The sequence below is a fragment of the Xenopus laevis genome, chromosome 8L, assembly GCF_017654675.1.
Source record: "Xenopus laevis strain J_2021 chromosome 8L, Xenopus_laevis_v10.1, whole genome shotgun sequence".
NCBI lineage: Eukaryota > Metazoa > Chordata > Amphibia > Anura > Pipidae > Xenopus > Xenopus laevis.
Genome location: NC_054385.1, coordinates 7,902,098 through 7,922,020, shown reverse-complemented (window position 1 = coordinate 7,922,020; position 19,923 = coordinate 7,902,098). Strand labels below are relative to the sequence as shown.

The 19,923-nt window shown below is 42.8% G+C and overlaps 1 protein-coding gene across 5 annotated transcripts in view; it reads right to left on the bottom strand.

Moving 5' to 3' along the window:
* Positions 1-1,126: 1,126 nt before the first annotated feature.
* Positions 1,127-19,923, bottom strand: part of setx.L (senataxin L homeolog) — a 28,406-nt gene continuing 9,609 nt past the window's right edge. For 3 of the 5 annotated variants that reach the window (XM_018229547.2, XM_018229548.2, XM_018229546.2), the window contains exons 5-25: positions 19,640-19,859; positions 19,422-19,541; positions 17,763-17,934; positions 16,399-16,492; positions 10,385-14,254; positions 10,128-10,236; positions 9,442-9,606; positions 9,105-9,334; positions 8,324-8,491; positions 7,841-8,000; positions 7,268-7,369; positions 5,991-6,097; positions 5,288-5,362; positions 4,859-5,008; positions 4,395-4,502; positions 4,000-4,172; positions 3,816-3,908; positions 3,514-3,681; positions 2,915-3,013; positions 2,609-2,696; positions 1,127-1,881 (exon numbers count right to left, since the gene is read on the bottom strand). In XM_018229547.2, the coding sequence (XP_018085036.1) occupies positions 1,288-1,881; positions 2,609-2,696; positions 2,915-3,013; positions 3,514-3,681; positions 3,816-3,908; positions 4,000-4,172; positions 4,395-4,502; positions 4,859-5,008; positions 5,288-5,362; positions 5,991-6,097; positions 7,268-7,369; positions 7,841-8,000; positions 8,324-8,491; positions 9,105-9,334; positions 9,442-9,606; positions 10,128-10,236; positions 10,385-14,254; positions 16,399-16,492; positions 17,763-17,934; positions 19,422-19,541; positions 19,640-19,859 (7,065 nt within the window). In that variant the 3' untranslated portion in view covers positions 1,127-1,287. The remainder of the gene's footprint in view (positions 1,882-2,608; positions 2,697-2,914; positions 3,014-3,513; positions 3,682-3,815; positions 3,909-3,999; positions 4,173-4,394; positions 4,503-4,858; positions 5,009-5,287; positions 5,363-5,990; positions 6,098-7,267; positions 7,370-7,840; positions 8,001-8,323; positions 8,492-9,104; positions 9,335-9,441; positions 9,607-10,127; positions 10,237-10,384; positions 14,255-16,398; positions 16,493-17,762; positions 17,935-19,421; positions 19,542-19,639; positions 19,860-19,923) is intronic. The other 2 variants (XM_018229551.2, XM_041572421.1) reach the window with 2 other exon arrangements.

Here is a 19,923-nt window from a genome sequence, read left to right as displayed (position 1 = left end):
ACTGACATTGGTCGGTACTGTCAGCCCAGTATACACGTTCGTGTGTTGTGGCCCGATGATCCCAACCGATACCCAGTTATTGGTAGAAAAATCGAATCTTCTGATGCACCAATCTGTATTGTGGCCCAACGCTCCCAGCCGATACCCAGTTAATGGTAGAAAAATCGAATCTTCTGAGGCACCATTGTGTATCGTGGCCCAACGATGCTAAACGTTATCCAGTTATTGGTAGAAAAATCGAATCTTCTGATGCACCAATCTGTATTGTGGCCCAACGCTCCCAGCCGATAAGTTATTGGTAGAAAAATGTAATCTTCTGATGCACCAATCTATATTTTGGCCCAACGCTCCCAGCCGATACCCAGTTATTGGTAGAAAAATCTAATCTTCTTCTGATGCACCAATCTATATTGTGGCCCAGCGATCCCCAGTTATTGGTAGAAAAATCTAATCTCTGATGCACCAATCGATATTGTGGCTCAACGATCCCAACTGGTACCCAGTTAGTGGTAGAAAAATCGAATCTTCTGATGCACCATTGTTGGCCACTGCATGATGCATTGGCATTTGAAAAAATGAAGAGGAGCTGCAGCTGTTTTGGTCATCCAGAAAGGTGGCCTGCTCACACTGTATCCATTCATTCTGGAAGGGGGTCGACCAGTTAGATATCACCCTCTGTCAGCCAGTGTATTGCTGCCTAAACCTGAGTAAAGTATAGCACATATGGTTGTTTATCAGAACAGCCATGGAAGCCATTGAACGCAACATGCCTCAAAGTTTAGGCAATAAAATAACTCTTGGAAGACTGATATGTATTCTTCATGACTTGGTGTATCACTAAAATCAGGTGTTGTTTCCTGGAGAGAATGATTTACGGCGCTATACAAGTAAATGCCCTTGAGTAGAAAACATTTGCATTCTAGTGATATTTTCCCTTTAAAAATAAGTTCCATATCGCAGTTAAGAACAGTAGTGATCTCAAGGTTTAACAAAAAAAAAGGGTAAGCTAACCCACTGGCCATGGTTTACACCATTTAAAGAGGCACAACCGTTGTGCACACCATATTTATAGATTTTTTAAAAAGTGCTTCGGTAAGATTCCAATTTATATTATTTACACACCTAGTTTACATTTTTGTTACATTTATTGTACAACAATCCCATTGGCTGAAGTCAGGGGTTCCTGCAGACCCAGTGGTTTGACACAAAAAACCTGCTGCTATAAACACTGTAGTTTACCACAACTGAAATGTGCTGTCTACTAAAAAAGGGAACCTAAAAACGGTTCTAACGAGACAGCTTTCTTTTCTTGGGATCCTGTTCTAGTTCAGAAGTCCTTTTACGACCCCGGTCCCAGTCTCTGTTCCAGCTGTTACTGCTCCTGCTGCCATCGCTTACAGTGCGTGAGTCTCTACGTGCCGGGTGTGAGCTGCCTGCTACTGAGGAAGAGGGACGGGAGCTGTGGGTGCTATTTTGGGCAGAGTTCGATGTGGGTGGGGGTCGTGCCAGCCTAGGGTCTTGAAGCTTAGACCTTTGAGCATGGGGTAGGGTACCGACAGTTGACCCACTGGGGGCATTGCGGGTTTTAAAAGAATCCCTTCTACAGTCTACAGCTGGGTGGATCACAGGTCGTGAAGGGGGACAGAGAGGTTTTCTTGGGGGCTGGGTGATCTCCACAGGAGTCTCTATACGGGGAGATGTGGCAGCATTGTCCTTATGTTTCTCCTCTGGTCGGCTGCTCGGATTCAATGGAGCTCTCTGCACCACAGGTTTAAGCTTAAGGATCCGGTTGACATCCCTCTGGTAGTGTTCCTCTTTGGTTTTAATCAGAGCGCCCCTTCTCTGTGCATCCTGGATCAGGTGATTCCAGTCTTTGTTCTCCTGTGTCAATAAGACAAGAATAACAGCTTTTACAGGGCATTGTCATGGTTTATTTGCCTCCATTAGACTGCATAGAAAAACTATTTACTGGACTGGTACAAGATGTGGCTCTTTTCGCTTCCTGCAATGAATGCAAACTTGTCACAGGGGGTCACCATCTTGGAGTCTGTGACACTCATCTTGGTGTCTGTGACACTCACATGCTCAGTGGGCTCTGAGCAGCTGTTGAGAAGCTAAGCTTAGGGCTCGTCACTAATTATCCAGCAGAAAATGAGCTTCCCCTGTAAAATAAGCTGATGCTACAGGTTTGCTGATTATTAAATTCTGATGCTAATTGCTCTGGTTTCTGTGCTGCCATGTAGTCATTATCTGTATTAATTACTAATCAGCCTTATATTGTGATATTTTTATTCTATGTGTACTGTATATTGTGAGTGGGTCCCTAAGCTCAGTAGGTGACAGCAGCACAGAGCATGAGCAGTGAATCAGCAGAAAAGAAGATGGGGAGCTACTGGGGCATCTTTGGAGACACAGATCTTTACTGCTAAAGGGCTGTGGTTGCCTTGGGCTGGTACAGAAGCACAAAACATAATGTGCAACATTTCTACCTACTTCTTTAGTTAGGCTTTACTTCTCCTTTAATGAGCCGTAAAGTGCCACTGTTCTGGCTATAACCGTGTCCCTTATCAGTAGAACTCACAGGTTCTTAAAAACCCCCCCCACTTACCATTAAGGTTCGGAGGCTTCCTAAGATAAAAAGGCTAAATTTGGCTCTTGTGATCGTTACATTCAATCGCTGTCGACTGGCCAAGAACCTAAAAGGAAAATTGTATGGGAAACAGTTATATTTACAAAGACATGTACAAGGAATATTATATATATATATATATATATATATATATATATATATATATATATATATATATATATATATATATATATATATATATATATATATATATATATATATATATATATATATCTACATATATATATATATATATACATACAAGAAATGGTCAAGGTTACTCACCCGATGCTGCCTTGGGTAGAGTTGGCACGGACACATGTCACAATGATGCAGTCTTTCTGGCGACCCTGAAAACCGTCCACAGTGTCTACTTCCCCTGGCCTTAAAAAGAAGAGGTTGCAAGGGTTGACTGGTTTCACTTTTATTTAAACCTTCTCATGGCTTTTAAAGGAAACACAAAATAAAAAGTATTTTCTGTCTGTATCCCATTAAGGCACGTTTCTGGCCACAGTGCCTGTTAAATACCCCGAATGCCAAGAAGCATAGTGCAAATTCTCAGCATTGCTCCAGTAACTTATGTAGGAATGAGATTTTCAGAAAAAGCGGTTTCTCAGGAAACCTTTCCCTTTAATGTTAAACATTTCATTGTAGTCTATCGCTGCCACCAAGTGGAAGATTTGTCAATGGCAAGAAGATATCAAGGAATTCACTCGTTGCCCTTTAATTTTTCATAACACGGTCAGATTTAGCTCACAGCATAAGTGTTGGTATTATCCAATAAACTTCTCATTCAGTGACCTGGCTAGAACAAAAAAAAAGTCTCCAGCTGGACAGCTCTACTTTAGAAAATGCTTAAAGAGTTAAATTGTTATTCTGCTCACTTGATGTCATTGGCAAAAGCCCTCTTGAGTTCCTCAATGATCCTCATCTTCTGAGCCCGGTACGGGGTGATCACCCCGATGTTGCGGAAACAAAAGTCTTTTTTCCTGCTTTTAATAAGCTTGATAAGTGCCACAGCCACTTTGATTTCCTGAGGGTTGCAAAATGATCTACGGAAGCAGAGAAAAGCAACACGCCTTAGTACAAGGAGACCAGATGGGGCCTTGGTAGAGCTGTATATAGAAGAAGCAGCTATAGACAAAGAAAACATAAGCATATGAGCAGTTCCTAGGGTGATACGTACTCTCGCTCTTTCCTTTCATATCCATCAGCAACGTCAAACACCATGTACGGCTGGAAAGGCCAATCAGAGGAGCACCGGACTTCCTCAGTCGCCCTGCAGGACCAAAAGCCAGACATTAAGATTCCTCCCACAATGCACCTAGGCTCTCACAAGTGTAAACGCAAAGATTTATTGCCCAACTTACCGGTCTGTTTTTAACATGCGCTTGTAGAAGTAATGAGATGGGAAGAGGCAGATGTCGGGGTGCATGCGATACTGCATGGTCAGCTGCAGCACTGGAGACTTTGTACCTGTAGATTCCAGAAAACGGCACATGCGGGACATAAGGGATTGTCCATAGCCAAGATCCTCTGCTTTCTGTGGGAGAGCAAAGAGTTAAAGCTTGTTTGGCCTGAGAAATAACGGGTTACATTTCCGGCCTGAGACCAGTAAAGCGCAGCAGTGATGAATTACACTTAGGTTTGCATTGGTAAAACCAGACATAATGCTGGCACTGCACTGATACACAGGCCAGACTGCTACGTATTCCTAGATTGTATACAAGGAGACGGAAAGAACACTGCAATAGCCCAGTTGTACCATAGAGATCACTGTGGGTGGGAGCTGCTCCGGATCTCCAACCAGGACCAGTTTAGAGCATCGATGGAGAAGAGGAATGAGGGTCTCTACTTCACATGACTGGCTGGCCTATGAAAAGAGAAAGCAAATGCCTGCTTTATGGACCATTGTGCACAAAACCCCACCATTTTATTGTACAGTAGAACTGATAATGCGAGTTCTGTATATTAATATGCAATACACGGATTTTCTGTACATCAGAACGGGATACTTATTTTGCTGCTTTCCTGTACATTGGCTGAGAGTATGAGATAAAAAAGAACACACATAACTATCCAATGTAGTGAGACCCAGTTCCTAACACTCCCACTCAGTTGGACATTACCAGGTTGAAAGGCCAATGATGTTCTTCTAACTTCTCCCACTAGTAGAACGTTAAGTATCACTGACTGTGCTTGGGTATTAAGGCTTTCCTGGCCACTCACCTCATCTACGATGACGCAACTAAAGGGTTCTTGTCCCAGCTGCCTGAAGGCTGATTCAAGAAGGATGCCCCCGCTGGTGCTCAGGGTGCAGCAGATGATGTGAGACTCTAAGATGATAGTTCTCTGTAGTTCCTGAGGGCGCCTCCGCACCTTTACACAGGAAGGAGCCCAATCACAATCAGGTCAACAAAATAAACCCAATATAACCTGCCTGCCTTTATCCTTCATAACGAGGAGGGATAGTTCTTTAGGACACAAGTGCTAAAAATATCAAAGCAAAATGACATCACCAGGACGCACAAGCATAGACGATGTCAAACGAGGAGGGAAGGAGATACCAGGCAACAGTGAGTCGATAGGAAATGACACAATGCAATGGCTGACCTCATAACGTATGAAGGATAAATCTATGTGTTAAAAGCTACTCACTTCTTTCAGAGAGTTTGCGAGAAGCTGCCTTTCTTTCGAGAGTCGGGCGATTTCCTCATCCAGTGGCGCACACTGCTTACAGAACACAAACCCATCAGAACCATAAAAAGCGTGGAAACCATTAGCAACACGTTTGTTGTATAAAGAAGAGGAGCAAAAGTGGTGAAACCATGCAAATCGTGTACTACATGAGAGTAATTTGATTCAAGATGTAGTAACCAAACATAAAAGGGCAGGGCCAGGGGAGTAAAGGTGGCCATAGATGTAACAATTACGATCTTTCCTGCCACCACTGGTTCGTTTTCAATACAAAAGAGCTGAATCGTCATATATACAGGTAGAAAACAATAGATGTGTACCTGTATCTGAAAATTCTGCAGTAACAGCAGCTGATGTTCAATCAAAAGTTTTCCAGCCAGCCCGATCGACGAGCCAACTGATATGCAAGTCTACTGCTGATATCAGTCATCTCATCATCTCCCATACAGGGACTGAATATAATAAAATAACCGTTTTGTACAATATTTTGGGTGCATCTCTGGCCACCTTAACTATAAAGGAAGTAGACCCTGGGGTGGCTCACAAGATATAGAGGATCTTTTGCTGTAGGGCCCAGTATCTTCCACTTACGGCAATGTGGGAATAAGATGGAAATCTTCTGTCAAAATGGCATTCACTGGGAAACAATTTAATGGATACTTACAGTGTTTTTGTTGCACTTTTCCAGAGCTCTCCGACGGCTCAGCTCATCCAGCTTTTTGTCTAGCATTTCTTTCTGCTTGTGCAGCCCCTGGTCCTGCTGAGCTCGGGCTAAACACACAGACATACGGCCATTAGACTAACCCACACTGTCGTATCTTTTCCACCAGACTGGTTATCAGCTTAGGGGTGAACAGAGCGGCACATGATAATACATGCCTCTGCATCTCTTCATGGGGCACCAGAAAACAGTATCTGAAGGACAGGTTAAAATACTTTGCAAACTGAGAGCTTAGGTGTGTACCTTATGGAAGTATTTCATGGGCCCTTGAGTTCTCTAGTGCAGGGGTACTCAACTACAGGGCCGCGGACATACTTGAACTGGGCCGCCCAGTCCGAATTTGACACGGCGCACCCAAATAGTTATGAAGCTTGTGATCGCAACAGCAAGGTCGACGTAGGTCGATGCAAGCACCAAAAAGCTGCCGAACAGCACTGACTGGAGGCTGCAGAGTCTACCAATGTCGCTGCTGGAGGGAAGAATGTCTACCTTGTCTCTGAACATGGGCACCTACATGAAAAAGCAGGAACTTCCTGCCAGGGGAGAAACCTGCGGGCCCAGAGCTATCAAGGAAAAGCCGAGTAGACCCAATCCCTCAGTGCCCATCCCTACCAGGCGCCTGTCTTTCTTCATGCTGTTTCTTCATGCCTCATATTGTCTCTGTTGGGGATGTTTATAGTGTGTGTGAGAATCCTGCCTGTATTTCCATAGGCTGTGTGTGTCTGTGGCAAAGAGGGTGAGTTTGTGGTACATTGGTAATATTGCCATATTGTTACCCTTAGGCTCACAGCACATTGGGCATGAGCCTCTGTCCAACAGGCACTGCTTGTAATGTAACAGGTAGTGTAATATTCTGGCATTTTCCCGCTGGGGAGGCTGCTACAGACTGACATAGACCTCCCCATTTATTGGGCTGTTTGGGCCTTTGTGTACTCTTAATCAAAGGTCCCCAACCACCATGCTGCGGACATACTAGTACTGGACCACCGAATTCGACGCGGCACGCTTTACACTATTCCCTGGGGCAAAAAAGGTTGGGGACAGCTGCCCTTGTGGGCCCCAGTTTGACACTGCATAAAACAGCCTCACCCTTTCACTTCAGGGAATCGACTTGTATTTTCACATGTAAAGGGCTACTTGGCAGAGTTCAGTGTCTAGCACTAACCCATAACCATAAGAAGCACGGTCTGTTCTCAGTTCCACATTGCTACTGTACTTACTGATCCGGTGATTCACTTGGCAGTCCAGGCTAAACTTGACCACATCGTTAGAAATAGTTTTCTCTGCTCCCAGGCGCACTAGATTTATGTCTCCACAGTTCCCTGTAAAGGAAATGAGTGACTTGCTTTAACAATCATACACTGCTGTGATTGGCTGCTTCATATTGTTTGCCATGTACCCTGCTCTCCTAATTTTGCTCTCCTTGTAACTGCAATGTGATCAATAAATCTGAGTCATTAGTTTAATCGGGCATCATAAAGAGCATCCAAAACTGGAGGAGAACAGCAATACAATCATGCTCTCTTCCTATCAGAAGTATGATAATGGGAGTAATGATCCTACAACAGCCAGCCTAAAAATGACTGCAGTCTTTTAAGAATGGAAAGCACACGGCAGTGACAGACACTCAACGGGTGCTTTGACGCCGAGCTCGGTTTATCACTGCTATATCCAATATGGCACTTTTCATCGGCTTCCATCAGGTGAAATGAGAGGTAGAAAATCACTTGGTTGGAAGTCACAATGATCATACACTTTGGCAGGAAGATGACTCCCCACAAAGATTCCGTTACCTAAAGGATTATTCTTATTGTAGCATTTTTCCTTGAATTCCAGAATGATCTTTTTCATAAGGTCATCGAGAGCGGCGTTAGAAGGAGCGCAGACGAGGACTCTGTTGCGCTTGTTTTTGGCGTTGAGGTTCTGCACCGGGACGGTGCTGCTGCTGTCCTTCTGTGGGAGGGCGAGACAATGGCTGGTCAGTGAAATTACTCATCAGCAGAAAAGTTAATTTCAAAGTGTAATGGACAATAAAGGCAAGGATTCCCAAGAGGGATTTGGGGAGACTGGGCATTTGCTCTCGTTGATACACCTGCAGCCTAGGTGTCCTATATGTAACCTTGTTATGAACCAAGGGGGACACGGACCAGAGGTTAGACCTCTTGAGAACCAAGAGTTGGATGTGGCCCCAAGAATTACTGGCCAAATAGTTGGACAGCGCCGGTTTAGACAAGTAGAGCAAGGTCATCCCTTTAAAGGAAAACAATGTGATTTACCTCCATGAGGATTCTGTACAGGAGCCCCACAATGGTCTTGGATTTGCCAGTTCCTGGTGGCCCGTGGATCAAACAGATCCGTGGCAGCCGCGGTTGTTGCTTCACCATAACATAGGCTCGCTCTATTGCGTACTTCTGATCACTGTTATATTCCTTTAAACTAGGGAACTAAAGAAGCAGAGGACAATGTTACTCGGGGGAAATAGAATTCAAAATGTCTATATAATAGAACCACGTTATTCTGCACAGGGTGCCTACATATTTGTGCTTACTCCCAACTACAATTGCTCTGGTTGGACAATGTTATGATAAAGCTGGCCATACACATGCAGACAATGGATACAGCCACAGCCACTTCTGACCAAGTTGGCAGCTTATTGGTCCTTGTATGGGACCAAGTAATGGCCTCTCCGATCCATATCTGATCAGAGTAGTAATTGTTGCCAACACAGATGCTGCGTAACATCTTCTCTGCCATACAAGAACAGTGAATTCAGGATGAGAAGCCTGAAGCACTGTCAAGTGTTTGGGTATGTTCCAAATCAAAGGATATGAAGGATATAGTGGTCATATGGAAATGTTATTGAATAAAACATATACACATACATATACGGCAAATATTCCCCCCCCTGTATGTTTGGACTAAAATAAGACTTTGGACTATTAGTGGAGAGATATATTTTTTGGAGTGAATCAATATATATGGACCACAGCACCCTCTATTGGCCAGACCTGGGATCATGTAACATTCCTGTGTCCTGTGGTCGGAAGCAAAACTTACTGAGCTGGTCTCGCTTGCTACATTATCTCTAGGAAAGAAGTCTGTAGGATTGGGCATTATGATCGGCCTAAACAGCGGATTTCTCTGCAGCTGAAGAAGTGCCCTGAACTGCCTCTGAGTGGTGATCAAGCTGCCAATCACGAAGCACCGCACTTGCTGGTTCCGGAAGGCAGACAGATTTCCCTTAGTTTGGATACACAGGTCACACAATGTGTACTGCTCCTTCTCCTCTAAATGGGATGAAACAGGGTGGTGAGACAGCCAGACCAACAAGCTGATGAGCAATGAGATGGATTGACGGGACTTCTCTACATAGGTAGGTGAGGTGTGTACTTACGGTTCACAGTTTTCTGTGAGCGATTGAAGCGAGATACGTAACCCGTGTGATAGACCATTGCACCATGGGATTGAGCTTCCTCCCCCGACTCAGGCAAGCAGAGAAACACCAAATCATCTTCTTTCGGGTGCCGCTGCACGCACAGGTCGGTATCGCGGAACCATGCTGCCAAAGCACATGATTCATTTAAAGGCTAACAACTAAAAACAAATGCACTGGCAGATTCTCAGATCCTGTTCTTGTATACAAAGCCCAGATATCAGCACTTGTATGTATGGGAGGTGCCATGTTGCTTCCCTGAGGGACTAGCCTCTACCGTTGGTCTCAATGTACTGTGTCAGAAAACCAGTTTAGCTCAATGCTCCTGGATAAGTATAATGTATATACATTTAAGTTAGCTATGCACAGAATAGTCCTTCTCTATATAAATCAATGTATATAGTGAATATGGATAGAAGCTGCCTTATTAATTCCTCTAGAGACAGTATAATACTATTTTGTGCCTATAGCGTTGTGGAGCAGTCATACTGCTTATTTTCCATATATCTCCGTAGAGCGGAATCATGTAGAAGTCAAAAACGGACTTGTGAGCTCCCCTTCTATAGGTACATTTAAATCCCATGCCCCTCTTACATATATTACGGTCACAATAATATCAAAGAGTAGAACCGTAAAACGCAGCTTACCCAGAAACTCTCCCCGATTCACCTGAGCGTCAGGGCAGAAGGTCTGCAGGTGTAGCTTGCACATATGAGTATTAATGGCTTGTTGTTTCACAGACCAATCCTGGGCCAGCTGGGCAAAGGTAGAGATAAACAGAAGAAACCATTATGGCTCATTCTCAGCAAAAGAGATCAAACCAAAGTACAAATCAATAAAGCAACCACATATATTTTTCCCAAGCGGAACAATGTCAAAAACATACGGATATATCAGCACTTACCGATTCGAAAGTATTAAGCAGCATTAAGGGGAAATAAACGTTGAAATATTCTTCATAACTTGAAAACTTGAGGGGAACTTTCACAAGAGGTAGCTGGCTGAGGTTACTGGGGGGTCCAAACTGAGATACATTGTCGAACATTTCAAACGTCCACCGGAGAAGCTCTCTCATGAGCCAACCTTGGTCACGCTGTTGGAGAGGTTTCTGGGAAGTGTATGGACTTGACTTTCCGGCCTCCGGTACTGCTGTGTAACTTGGCTTGGAAGGCATATTACTTTGATTATTCAGAGGCTTTAAAACACTATTTGCATCCAAGGCCCTGTTTTGTGCAGTCAGTGGCTTGGGCAGTTTTGGTATAGGAGCCTTGGTAGCATTTTGTGGCTGTCTGAGGTTTTCAATGTCTTTTGTGAGACTGGCAGTCCTAGAAGTGTTGCTTAAAACAAACACTTTAGTAGTAGAAGGTTTAGAAAGTTTTTGAAGAGACGGAGGCAAGCCTGGTTTGGCAAACAGATGGTCATCAACTTTCTCGGGGGGTGTGTGTTTAGGACAGTGATCTCCAGCATCCTTCACCATTTCTGGGCAATCTCTGTATTTGCACATGGGCAACCCATCATCCATTTTGGGCAGCTCAGTACCAATGCCTGTAGCAAATTTGGCCATTTCAGCATCTGATCCCGAAAAATTGGAAATTTGTGGTGTGTCACCCTTTTCAAGGTCACCAATAGCAATGTCATATTCTACTTGTGAACATATCTCCATGTCAACTGGATCCATCTGCGTTAAGAACAAATCATTATCATCTTCATCATAATTGGACTCTTTGTCATCTGTGGGGGCATTATCACCGGACAAAGAAAACACTGATTGCTCCAATAAATGGCTGCTAGAATTCTCCACTTTAGAGCTCAGAGGCACCTCCACATTTTGAGCGGTAGACATATTTGCAGAGGTTCTGCTCATTTCCAAACACTCTTTGTTATTGCTTAGCTTCCGATCATCTCTGGGTGTGCTTGAGCCAACCTCAGCATGGCTACTGGTGGCCTGGAAATGTCCCGAATTCCCATTTTTGTCGACTTTGTGTGACGAATTCTCAGGTTTTCGACTGCGGCCCTCAGAGGCTTCAGCCTGCTTTCTTTTTCCATCGATTTTTGGTCTGGACTGAAGGTAAAACTGCCGATCTTGACAAGCCAACATTTGTTTGTTACATTTAACCATCAATGATTGAGGGGAAATAAGCTTGGTTTTTGTCCTCTTTGGCTCCACAACCCCTGCCATTTTGCCATGGTTCCGAAGCTCTGCTAGACTATCCAGTGAACGCTGAGACAAGTCGAAAGCTTTGCGTGGTGCTTTTTTGAAGCCAAGTTTTTCCACTGTGGAAGATGGATCTGGACCAGTGCGAATTTTCTTCGGGGGTATTACAGCAGGTGACGTTCTGATGAGACTTTCACGTCTTACATTTTTCCCCCCTGACTTCAAGGGGCTTTTAGTTCTTTTCAGTTCTTTAGATTTGGATTTCACTTTTTGGGCAACAACAGCTTCTGTTTTTTTGCCATGTACGACTTTGGAAGGTAATGGAGATGCCTCCTTTGGGCTATATATATTGGTTTTCTCCCCGTGTTTAGCTGTAGTCACTGGGGTATCTTTTCTGTAAAATGAGCTGGAATGGACACACTTGACAGAAAGATTTCCTTCTGAACCCACGCTTTCATTTTTTTTTTGAAGACCATTTCCCTGTTTGGAATCAGTCAACATTTCCTCTGCAGCCTCAGCTGCTTTTTCTAGAACATCATCTGAAATGTAATCAGTGTCATAACCCCATTCATTGAATTCATTATTCATATCAGTATCAGCGGGATCAGAAATTGGCAGTTCGGCAGAAGTTTCACTGTGTGATGAAGCTACTACTGGCTTTTTCTGGTCGTCATAGGGGTCTTGCCAAACAGAATAAACCTCATCCTCAGTTTCAAACTCAAAGAGCTGGGAATCATAGTCATCACATGTTAGAGATGGTGGTGGTTCAGATTTTATCCGGGCCTCGGCTATTTGCTTTGAAAATTCCGAAGTCGAGGTTGAAGGACAAAGGCCTCTGGGACTTGTCTTCTCAGACTTAATGGTAGCGATGTTTGGACTTTCTTCATCTTCTGAATCAGAGATAGTAATGATATGATCGGAGGATATATCTGTATCAGACGATGAGCTATCAATATGTGGAGATCTGGCAGTCCCCTTAACTTTCCTCTGAATCTGACATTGGTCTTGTGAAATGACACTATCTTGGCTGGAGTCAAGATGAAAGTTCATAGACTTTGCCTGCGCTGCCATGGATAAGGCATCAAGGTCTCGATCCACTTGCGAATCTGTGAGTTGTGTCTTGTTTTTCTGTAAAAGCTTTTTACGGAGCACAAATAGAGGAAGGTTATCGTCGTCATCTGGACTAGATGTTTCACAGTGCTCCGATGCAGGTTCTGAGCTACGTTTTTCACAGCTGTTTACTACTGATATTTGGTTTTCTAGGGGTGCTTGTCTGTCCTCTAGCGGAGCTTCCGTTTTCACTGAAACCGTTTTGACCTCTGGATCCCGGTTTTCTAAGGAAAGACGTTGGAGCTGTTTAGTCACTGCAATGTTGCTACTACTGCAACTATAACTACTATTGCAAGAGGGTGGTTTAAACAAAGAGTCATGAGGCTCTGACTTAACCGGTTTAGTAGACGGTATACATTTTTCGCTGGATTCGAGGGGAACCTGCTTCTCGACCTCGTCCTTTTGGTTTATGTTTTCCGGAAGTGAATTTTGCCTTTTGAATGAAGATTTCTGTAGTACTTTGGACAACTTTGATTTCAGTTCACTCAGATTCTGTTTGGGTTTTCGGTTCTGCTGCTCCCCAGTTAGGGCAGGGGGTGCGGGTTCGGACTGTATTATAGATTCCTTTTTAATTCCCACAGCTACAGTGCTACTGGTAGGCTTGCAGTAATTTAACTCCGACTCTGAACACTTATCTTCCTCTGGTTCCCTTTTAACAGTAAGCCAACATGCTCCATCGAAGCCCTCGGTAGGACTCGTTGCAGGAGATGGTTTCTCTAAAGAACTGCATGCTCTGTCCCAGTACTCATCATCATCAACACTTTCACTTTTAATGAAAGGGACAAATTCAATCCTATTTGTGTTCTGCTCCAAAGTAGAACTCGGAGCAGCAGAAGCCTTGTCTTTAATGATTTTTACAATTTGCCGCAAACACGCTTGCAAATCGCGAACCTCGTTGCTGTTGAGTTCAAGGGTTCGTGACATATTTCCCCTAAGAACGAGATTCAGTTTGTCCAGGTATTGCATGCAAGTCGTTTGCTGCCCAAGCTGGCAGCCTTCCCGCAAGATGCTTCGTATCAACTGCAGACAAGAGTGCTGAACAGATGAGGAAGATTGTGTCGGGGAGCAGGTGATCCCATAGGCCATTTTTGAATTGCTTTTGGCTTGAACGTCTTTGACAGGAAGCAGAGAGCATCTCACCAAGGCTTCGACCCATTTATGACAGCTGACCCAAAGTAAATAAAGGCACTTTTTATTTCTGTGCAGCTCAATGATAGATACCAAAACTAGAACGAACAGCTCTGTAACTTTGTCGCATTGCTGGACTCGCTGATTAAGGACATCCTTGATTTCAAAATAAAGATGATGGATGACCTCGATGATATACGGCACCCCCAGATCCTTGAGGTCCATCACAGACTGAACGTAGGGAAGAAACCACAAAAAGGTGCTGTCGTGGACTCGCATATCTTGGCCTATTTCGGACTGCAGGACATTTGCAAGGCTCTGCATTTCTTCATACATGTTGGGACAGTAATCGGGACTTATAGCCTTCTTCCATCCAGTGTCCTGCACAACAAGAGAACATTTAAAAGGTTAAAGAATTACCCTCAACATATTAACCTTACATGACTTTAGCATATTTTATATGTTTTGTTGGCAAGCGCAGGGCTGGCACTGCTTGTACTTGTAGAGAAATGGCAAATCCAGCTGTATTTTCTGCCTGCTGAAGAGAACAGCCTGCCTCCTTTGTGGGTCTGCACTTCAGTCTCTATGGGCCAATCAAATAATAGCTGAATAAACACTCTGGAAGTTTGTGGTTCTTCTCAGAGCCTTTCAATACCTGGTTCCTTGCCACTCAGGTATTGCAGGACAGCAAGTCATCACTTAATTGCATTGCTAAACAAATGGATCCCAGAATGCGTTGTCTGGCCGTTATGCCGTTGCCGAATTAAAGGTTTTTTAAACTAGAAAATGTACAGCTTATATTCTCACGCTCACTCCAGTCATTGATTGCCACCTTCCAGACTGAATACAGAAGAACATCCAGTCGCTCTACTGCATAAATTAAATGATGTCTCACTCCCTGCAGGACAAATAGGTCAGCACTATATCAGTCACAGGACAATATCCACATTTACTGAGAAGGCTGTTGACTGTCACATAAATATGCTCCATCTTTGCCTCACTAGTATTTATGTATCGGAAACTGACAGCACACAGCTGTTGCGGCATCCTCCTAGGATTTTGGGACTTGTAATTCAGATAAGTCGTTGGGGGACAATGTGCCACCACACTCCATGTTACCTTTGTATTCATTTAGTGGCAGAATTAATTCCCTCTTACTTGCCATTGTCCTGCATCATTTATATAGTACTGGTAATTTACCCTAAACTTTCCAACATTATTATATATGAAGATCTAACTAGAGACTTGTTGCCTTTCATTTACATTTTGTAGTGTTATAATTAGTTATCTACAACTAGTATTGGGTGTGGCTTAGTGATCACATGGCATTAATGAGACTCATGGCTGTAACATAATTATAAGTACTAGTATTCCCCTGTACTAAACACAATTCAGCAGGAACAGCCCCCTAGGTTTGTTCATAGTCTGTACAGAGAGATCCCATAAAACTATGGCAGCATAGGTAGTCCACTGTACTAAGCACAATTCAGCAGGAACTTTCCCCTAAGTTTGCTCATAGTCTTTACAGAGATACTATAAAACTATGGCAGCATAGGTATTCCTCTGTACTAAGTACAATTCAGCAGGAACAGTCCCTAAGTTTGCTCATAGTCTGTACAGAGAAATCCCATAAAACTATGGCAGCATAGGTAATCCCCTGTACTAAGCACAATTCAGCAGGAACAGTCCCCTAAGTTTGCTCGTAGTCTGTACAGAGAGATCCCATAAAACTATGGCAGCATAGGTTTTCCCCTGTAGTAAGCACAATTCAGCAGGAATAGTCCCTAAGTTTGCTCATAGTCTGTACAGAGAGATCCCATAAAACTATGGCAGCATAGGTATTCCTCTATACTAAGTACAATTCAGCAGGAACAGTCCCCTAAGTTTGCTCATAGTCTGTACAGAGAGATCCCATAAAACTATGGCAGAATAGGTATTCCCCTGTACTAAGCACAATTCAGCAGGAACCGTCCCCTAAGTTTGCTCATAGTCTGTACAGAGAGATACTATAAAACTATGGCAGCATAGGTATTCCCCTGTACTAAGCACAATTCAGCAGGAACAGTCCCTAAGTTTGCTCATAGTCTGTACAGAGAGATCCCATAAAACTATGGCAGCATAGGTATTCCCTGTACTAAGCACAATTCAGCAGGAACAGTCCCTAAGTTTGCTCATAGTCTGTACAGAGAGATCCCATAAAACTATGGCAGCATAGGTATTCCTCTGTACTAAGCACAATTCAGCAGGAACAGCCAAGCAATACATTGTACACAGAGCTATTGTAACTACATTTATTCACCTAGCCTATACAGAAAGACACCTAACAATTCCAGCAGACGTGTGCCTTAAGTTCCTCTGTATCTGAGTCAGCAGCAATGAGTTGGAAGTGAAGCACAATGAGCGGCCTGTGGTCTGTTTCACAGCACAAAGTGTAATGGAGCAAAGGAAAGGACAGTTTATTGCATCTCATTTTCCTGACAATACAGAATCACAGCTCTGTGTAATGATAGCTGCATGCTTCATACCTTATTTGGTTTTTCAGTTTTGAAACTGTATACCATCTGGCTGCACGAAATGTCCAGGTCATTGTCATCATTATGCGGTTCCATTTTGGTCGGTCTTTTGGAAAACAGAATGTACAGCATTCCAGTTAACGTTTGTTACAATATGGCAGTGTATTCAAGCTAATACAATGATCACTGGAATGTGTGTGAGGCACTGCTGGAGAGATAAAGGGAACATGGGGCTGACATCATCGTCACACTTGTGTATTGGATCTACTGCCAGCCTGTAGCGAAATCTATCAAGCCATGTGCAGGCAGTTTAAAGGACAAGTAAACCCTAAAAATGAATGTGGCTAAAAACGGCATATTTTATATAGTGAACTTTTTGCACGAGGCTAAAGTTTCAGCTTGTCAATAGCAGCAATGATCCAGGACTTCAAACTTGTCACAGGGGGTCACCATCTTGGAAAGTGTCTGTGACACTCACATGCTCAGTGGGCTCTGATTGGCTGTTGAGAAGCGAAGCTTAGGGCTCGTCACTAATTATCCAGCAGAAAATGAGCTTCCCTGGCTGTAATATAAGCTGATGCTACAGGTTTGCTGATTATTAAATTCTAATGCTAATTGCACTGGTTTCTGTGCTGCCATGTAGTAATTATCTGTATTAATTACTAATCAGCCTTATATTGTGACATTTCTATTCTATGTGTACTGTATATTGTGAGTGGCTCCCTTAGCTCAGTAAGTGACAGCAGCACAGAGCATGTGCAGTGAATCAGCAGAAAAGAAGATGGGGAGCTACTGGGGCATCTTTGGAGACACAGATCTTTACTGCTAAAGGGCTGTGGTCGCCTTGGGCTGGTACAGAAACCCAAAACATAATGTACAACATTTCTAGCTACTTCTTTAGTCAAGCTTTAGTTCTCCTTTAAAGGGATATCTTAAAATTAACCCTAAATCTATTTGTTGCTTTTAGCAACAGAATCTTAATACAAAAAAAGCTGCGCACAAGAACATAGGGGTTGATGATATTTTACAGGGGCACCCAGCTCGTCTCAGCGTCTTTCGGATTTCAAAAAATGAAGAGGGTTACAGGTTATGGTTGGAATTTTATACATATGCACATATAAATGTAGCATAATGCAGAGCTGCTATGTCAGTATCCACATCACAAATCATTGTAGTTCATGGATTTCTATGCTCAAGCCAAAATACTATCACAGTTGGGGGCACTGTAAAATGGTTTGTCCAAACGGTCAGCCAAAGTTCCTACAGAGACCCCAATGGTTTGAGATTATGTCAGGCCATATATCTGTTTCTTTTCTTTCTTATTTTTGGACAATTGCTACAAAACCCAAGTCATGAGAGTGTGGCTGGGAACAAACCTGCTGTAGCTGTTCCGAATAGTTTCAATCTCACTGGTGTAACTGGGGCTTGAAATGATGGTTTGGAAGGCCTGGATGGGATCAATCAGCTGCCCCCACACTTTGGATCCCAGACGATCGAGGATGATCATGAAACAGTGCAGGGCAGGCCAGAATGGATTAGCGTTTTCATCTGGAAAGTTAAAGCAAATTACAGAACCAAGGTTACATCAGATTAAATAAGCATCTGCAATAGTCTATAAAGGAAAAAGGTTCCAGGCGTAGTTTTCCCTCAGCACTAAGAGTTTAGTCTACCTTTGCAGCAGGCGCTATATAGTTATGGGGTATAGTTCCCCTTTAAGTGTCCTTTGTGACTGACTGTTCCAGTTTTAATGCCACATCAACACTTGGCATCCCTGAATAAAATACGTATGCGGAAAGGTTACCTTGAGCAATTTGCAAAGCTTTGCATAAAACTTCTGCCAGTTTATAAATAAAAGATGATTTATAATAAATTCATGACATTATTTTCATATTGGCTTTCTGCATACCTGGTAAAAAAAGAATTGGGATACCCAACATTAACCCTAAAATAAGTTACTGTTCGAAGTCCATGTTAGAATTTAAAAGATCAGGAATAAAGTTTTTAAAGAGGATTTGCACAACCAATCGTTACCCAATTCTTACTCCAAATAATGGCAAACTGCAGGCTGGCAATCTGTGGATTATCTCAGATTGTTACTATTTATTAAGCCTGCGCACTCCTACTCCAACAATCAAAGGTGGAGCCTTCAAAGTGGACCAGCACTCCTAATGTTTTCTTAATGAAAAACGTTTTCTTAATCAAGCGATTTTATTGAAACATCACTCGTGTATCCAACGTTTCGGCTCCCACATCGGGGTCTTTATCAAGTGCAAGTGATAAAGTGGTCATATAAATACAAAAAAAAACTTTCAAAAAAGGCGCCAACAAAATGACGTCATTAACAACTCATTGATGCAGATTTTATACAATAAATAATTAAGTGTATACCATGTTGAAATTGGCAGTAAATTAATAAAGAAAAAATGAACAAAGTAACAAAATGTAGAACTTGTTTAGTTGTATATAGAAACATTGTTTGTATTGTAATACTGGAATACACCCCTTTTTCTATTTTATGTGATGATATTATGTATCTGCCGTTTCGAGACAAAGTAAGCAATGCCTAAAACAATTTTTTTAAAACAAAATTATCTCCACTATTAGGACTATGGACACGAAAATATCACAAAGTGATGACTATGGACACTGATATATCACAATGTTACACTAGGGACACCTAGTGGTGGAATTTCAACATGTATACACTTATATATTGTATAAAATCTGCACCAATTGCATCAATGGGTTGTTAATTACGTCATTTTGGCGCCTTTTTTGAAAGTTATTTTGTACTTATATGACCACTTTATCACTTGCATTTCATCCTAGATAAAGGCCCCAATCTTGGCCCAAACATTGGATACACTAGTGATGTTTCCATAAAAACGTTTGGAGTGCTGGTCCACTTGTACCATACTGGTGTGCAAGTCCCCAACCCATAGCCTCAGGCTGCTGACTTAGTTTAGTTTCTCCTTTACACAAACAGCTCTTTAGCTGAAGTGTGATTTATCCGAAATGGATATGCATGCGGTTACCTTCAGTATTCTTCTCCATGACGTGAAGTATGGATTGCATGAAATCGTTCTGTTTGTCATGAGACAGGAGCAAGGAATCCATAGCCTGTTCTTCAAGGACAGTCAGTAACATGCAGATACCTAACAGGGAAAGCACAGAGGCCAAGGTTCATTATAACAAACTCTACAGGGAAAGCAGCAGGAGAACAGGAAGGGGACAACAAAAATGGACTCCTTACCCAGCCAGTAATTTTTATAGTTGGAGATGTCATACAAGTGCGAGGGTAAAAGGATTAACTTTCCTTCTTCGACTTCCGAATTTCCATAGATATCTGGATTCTCAAAGAGGCCGAGTTCGATGACCTTAAACAGGCACGTGAAAACCTCCTTCAGGTCATAATAGTCATCGCGGTCAACTTTGCCTTGCGTCCTAGCAGTCATAATAGCCCAACGACGGACCTGTTAGACAAAGTCTACATCAGTAAAATTCCAGATTTAGGACCAATATACATATATTTTATCA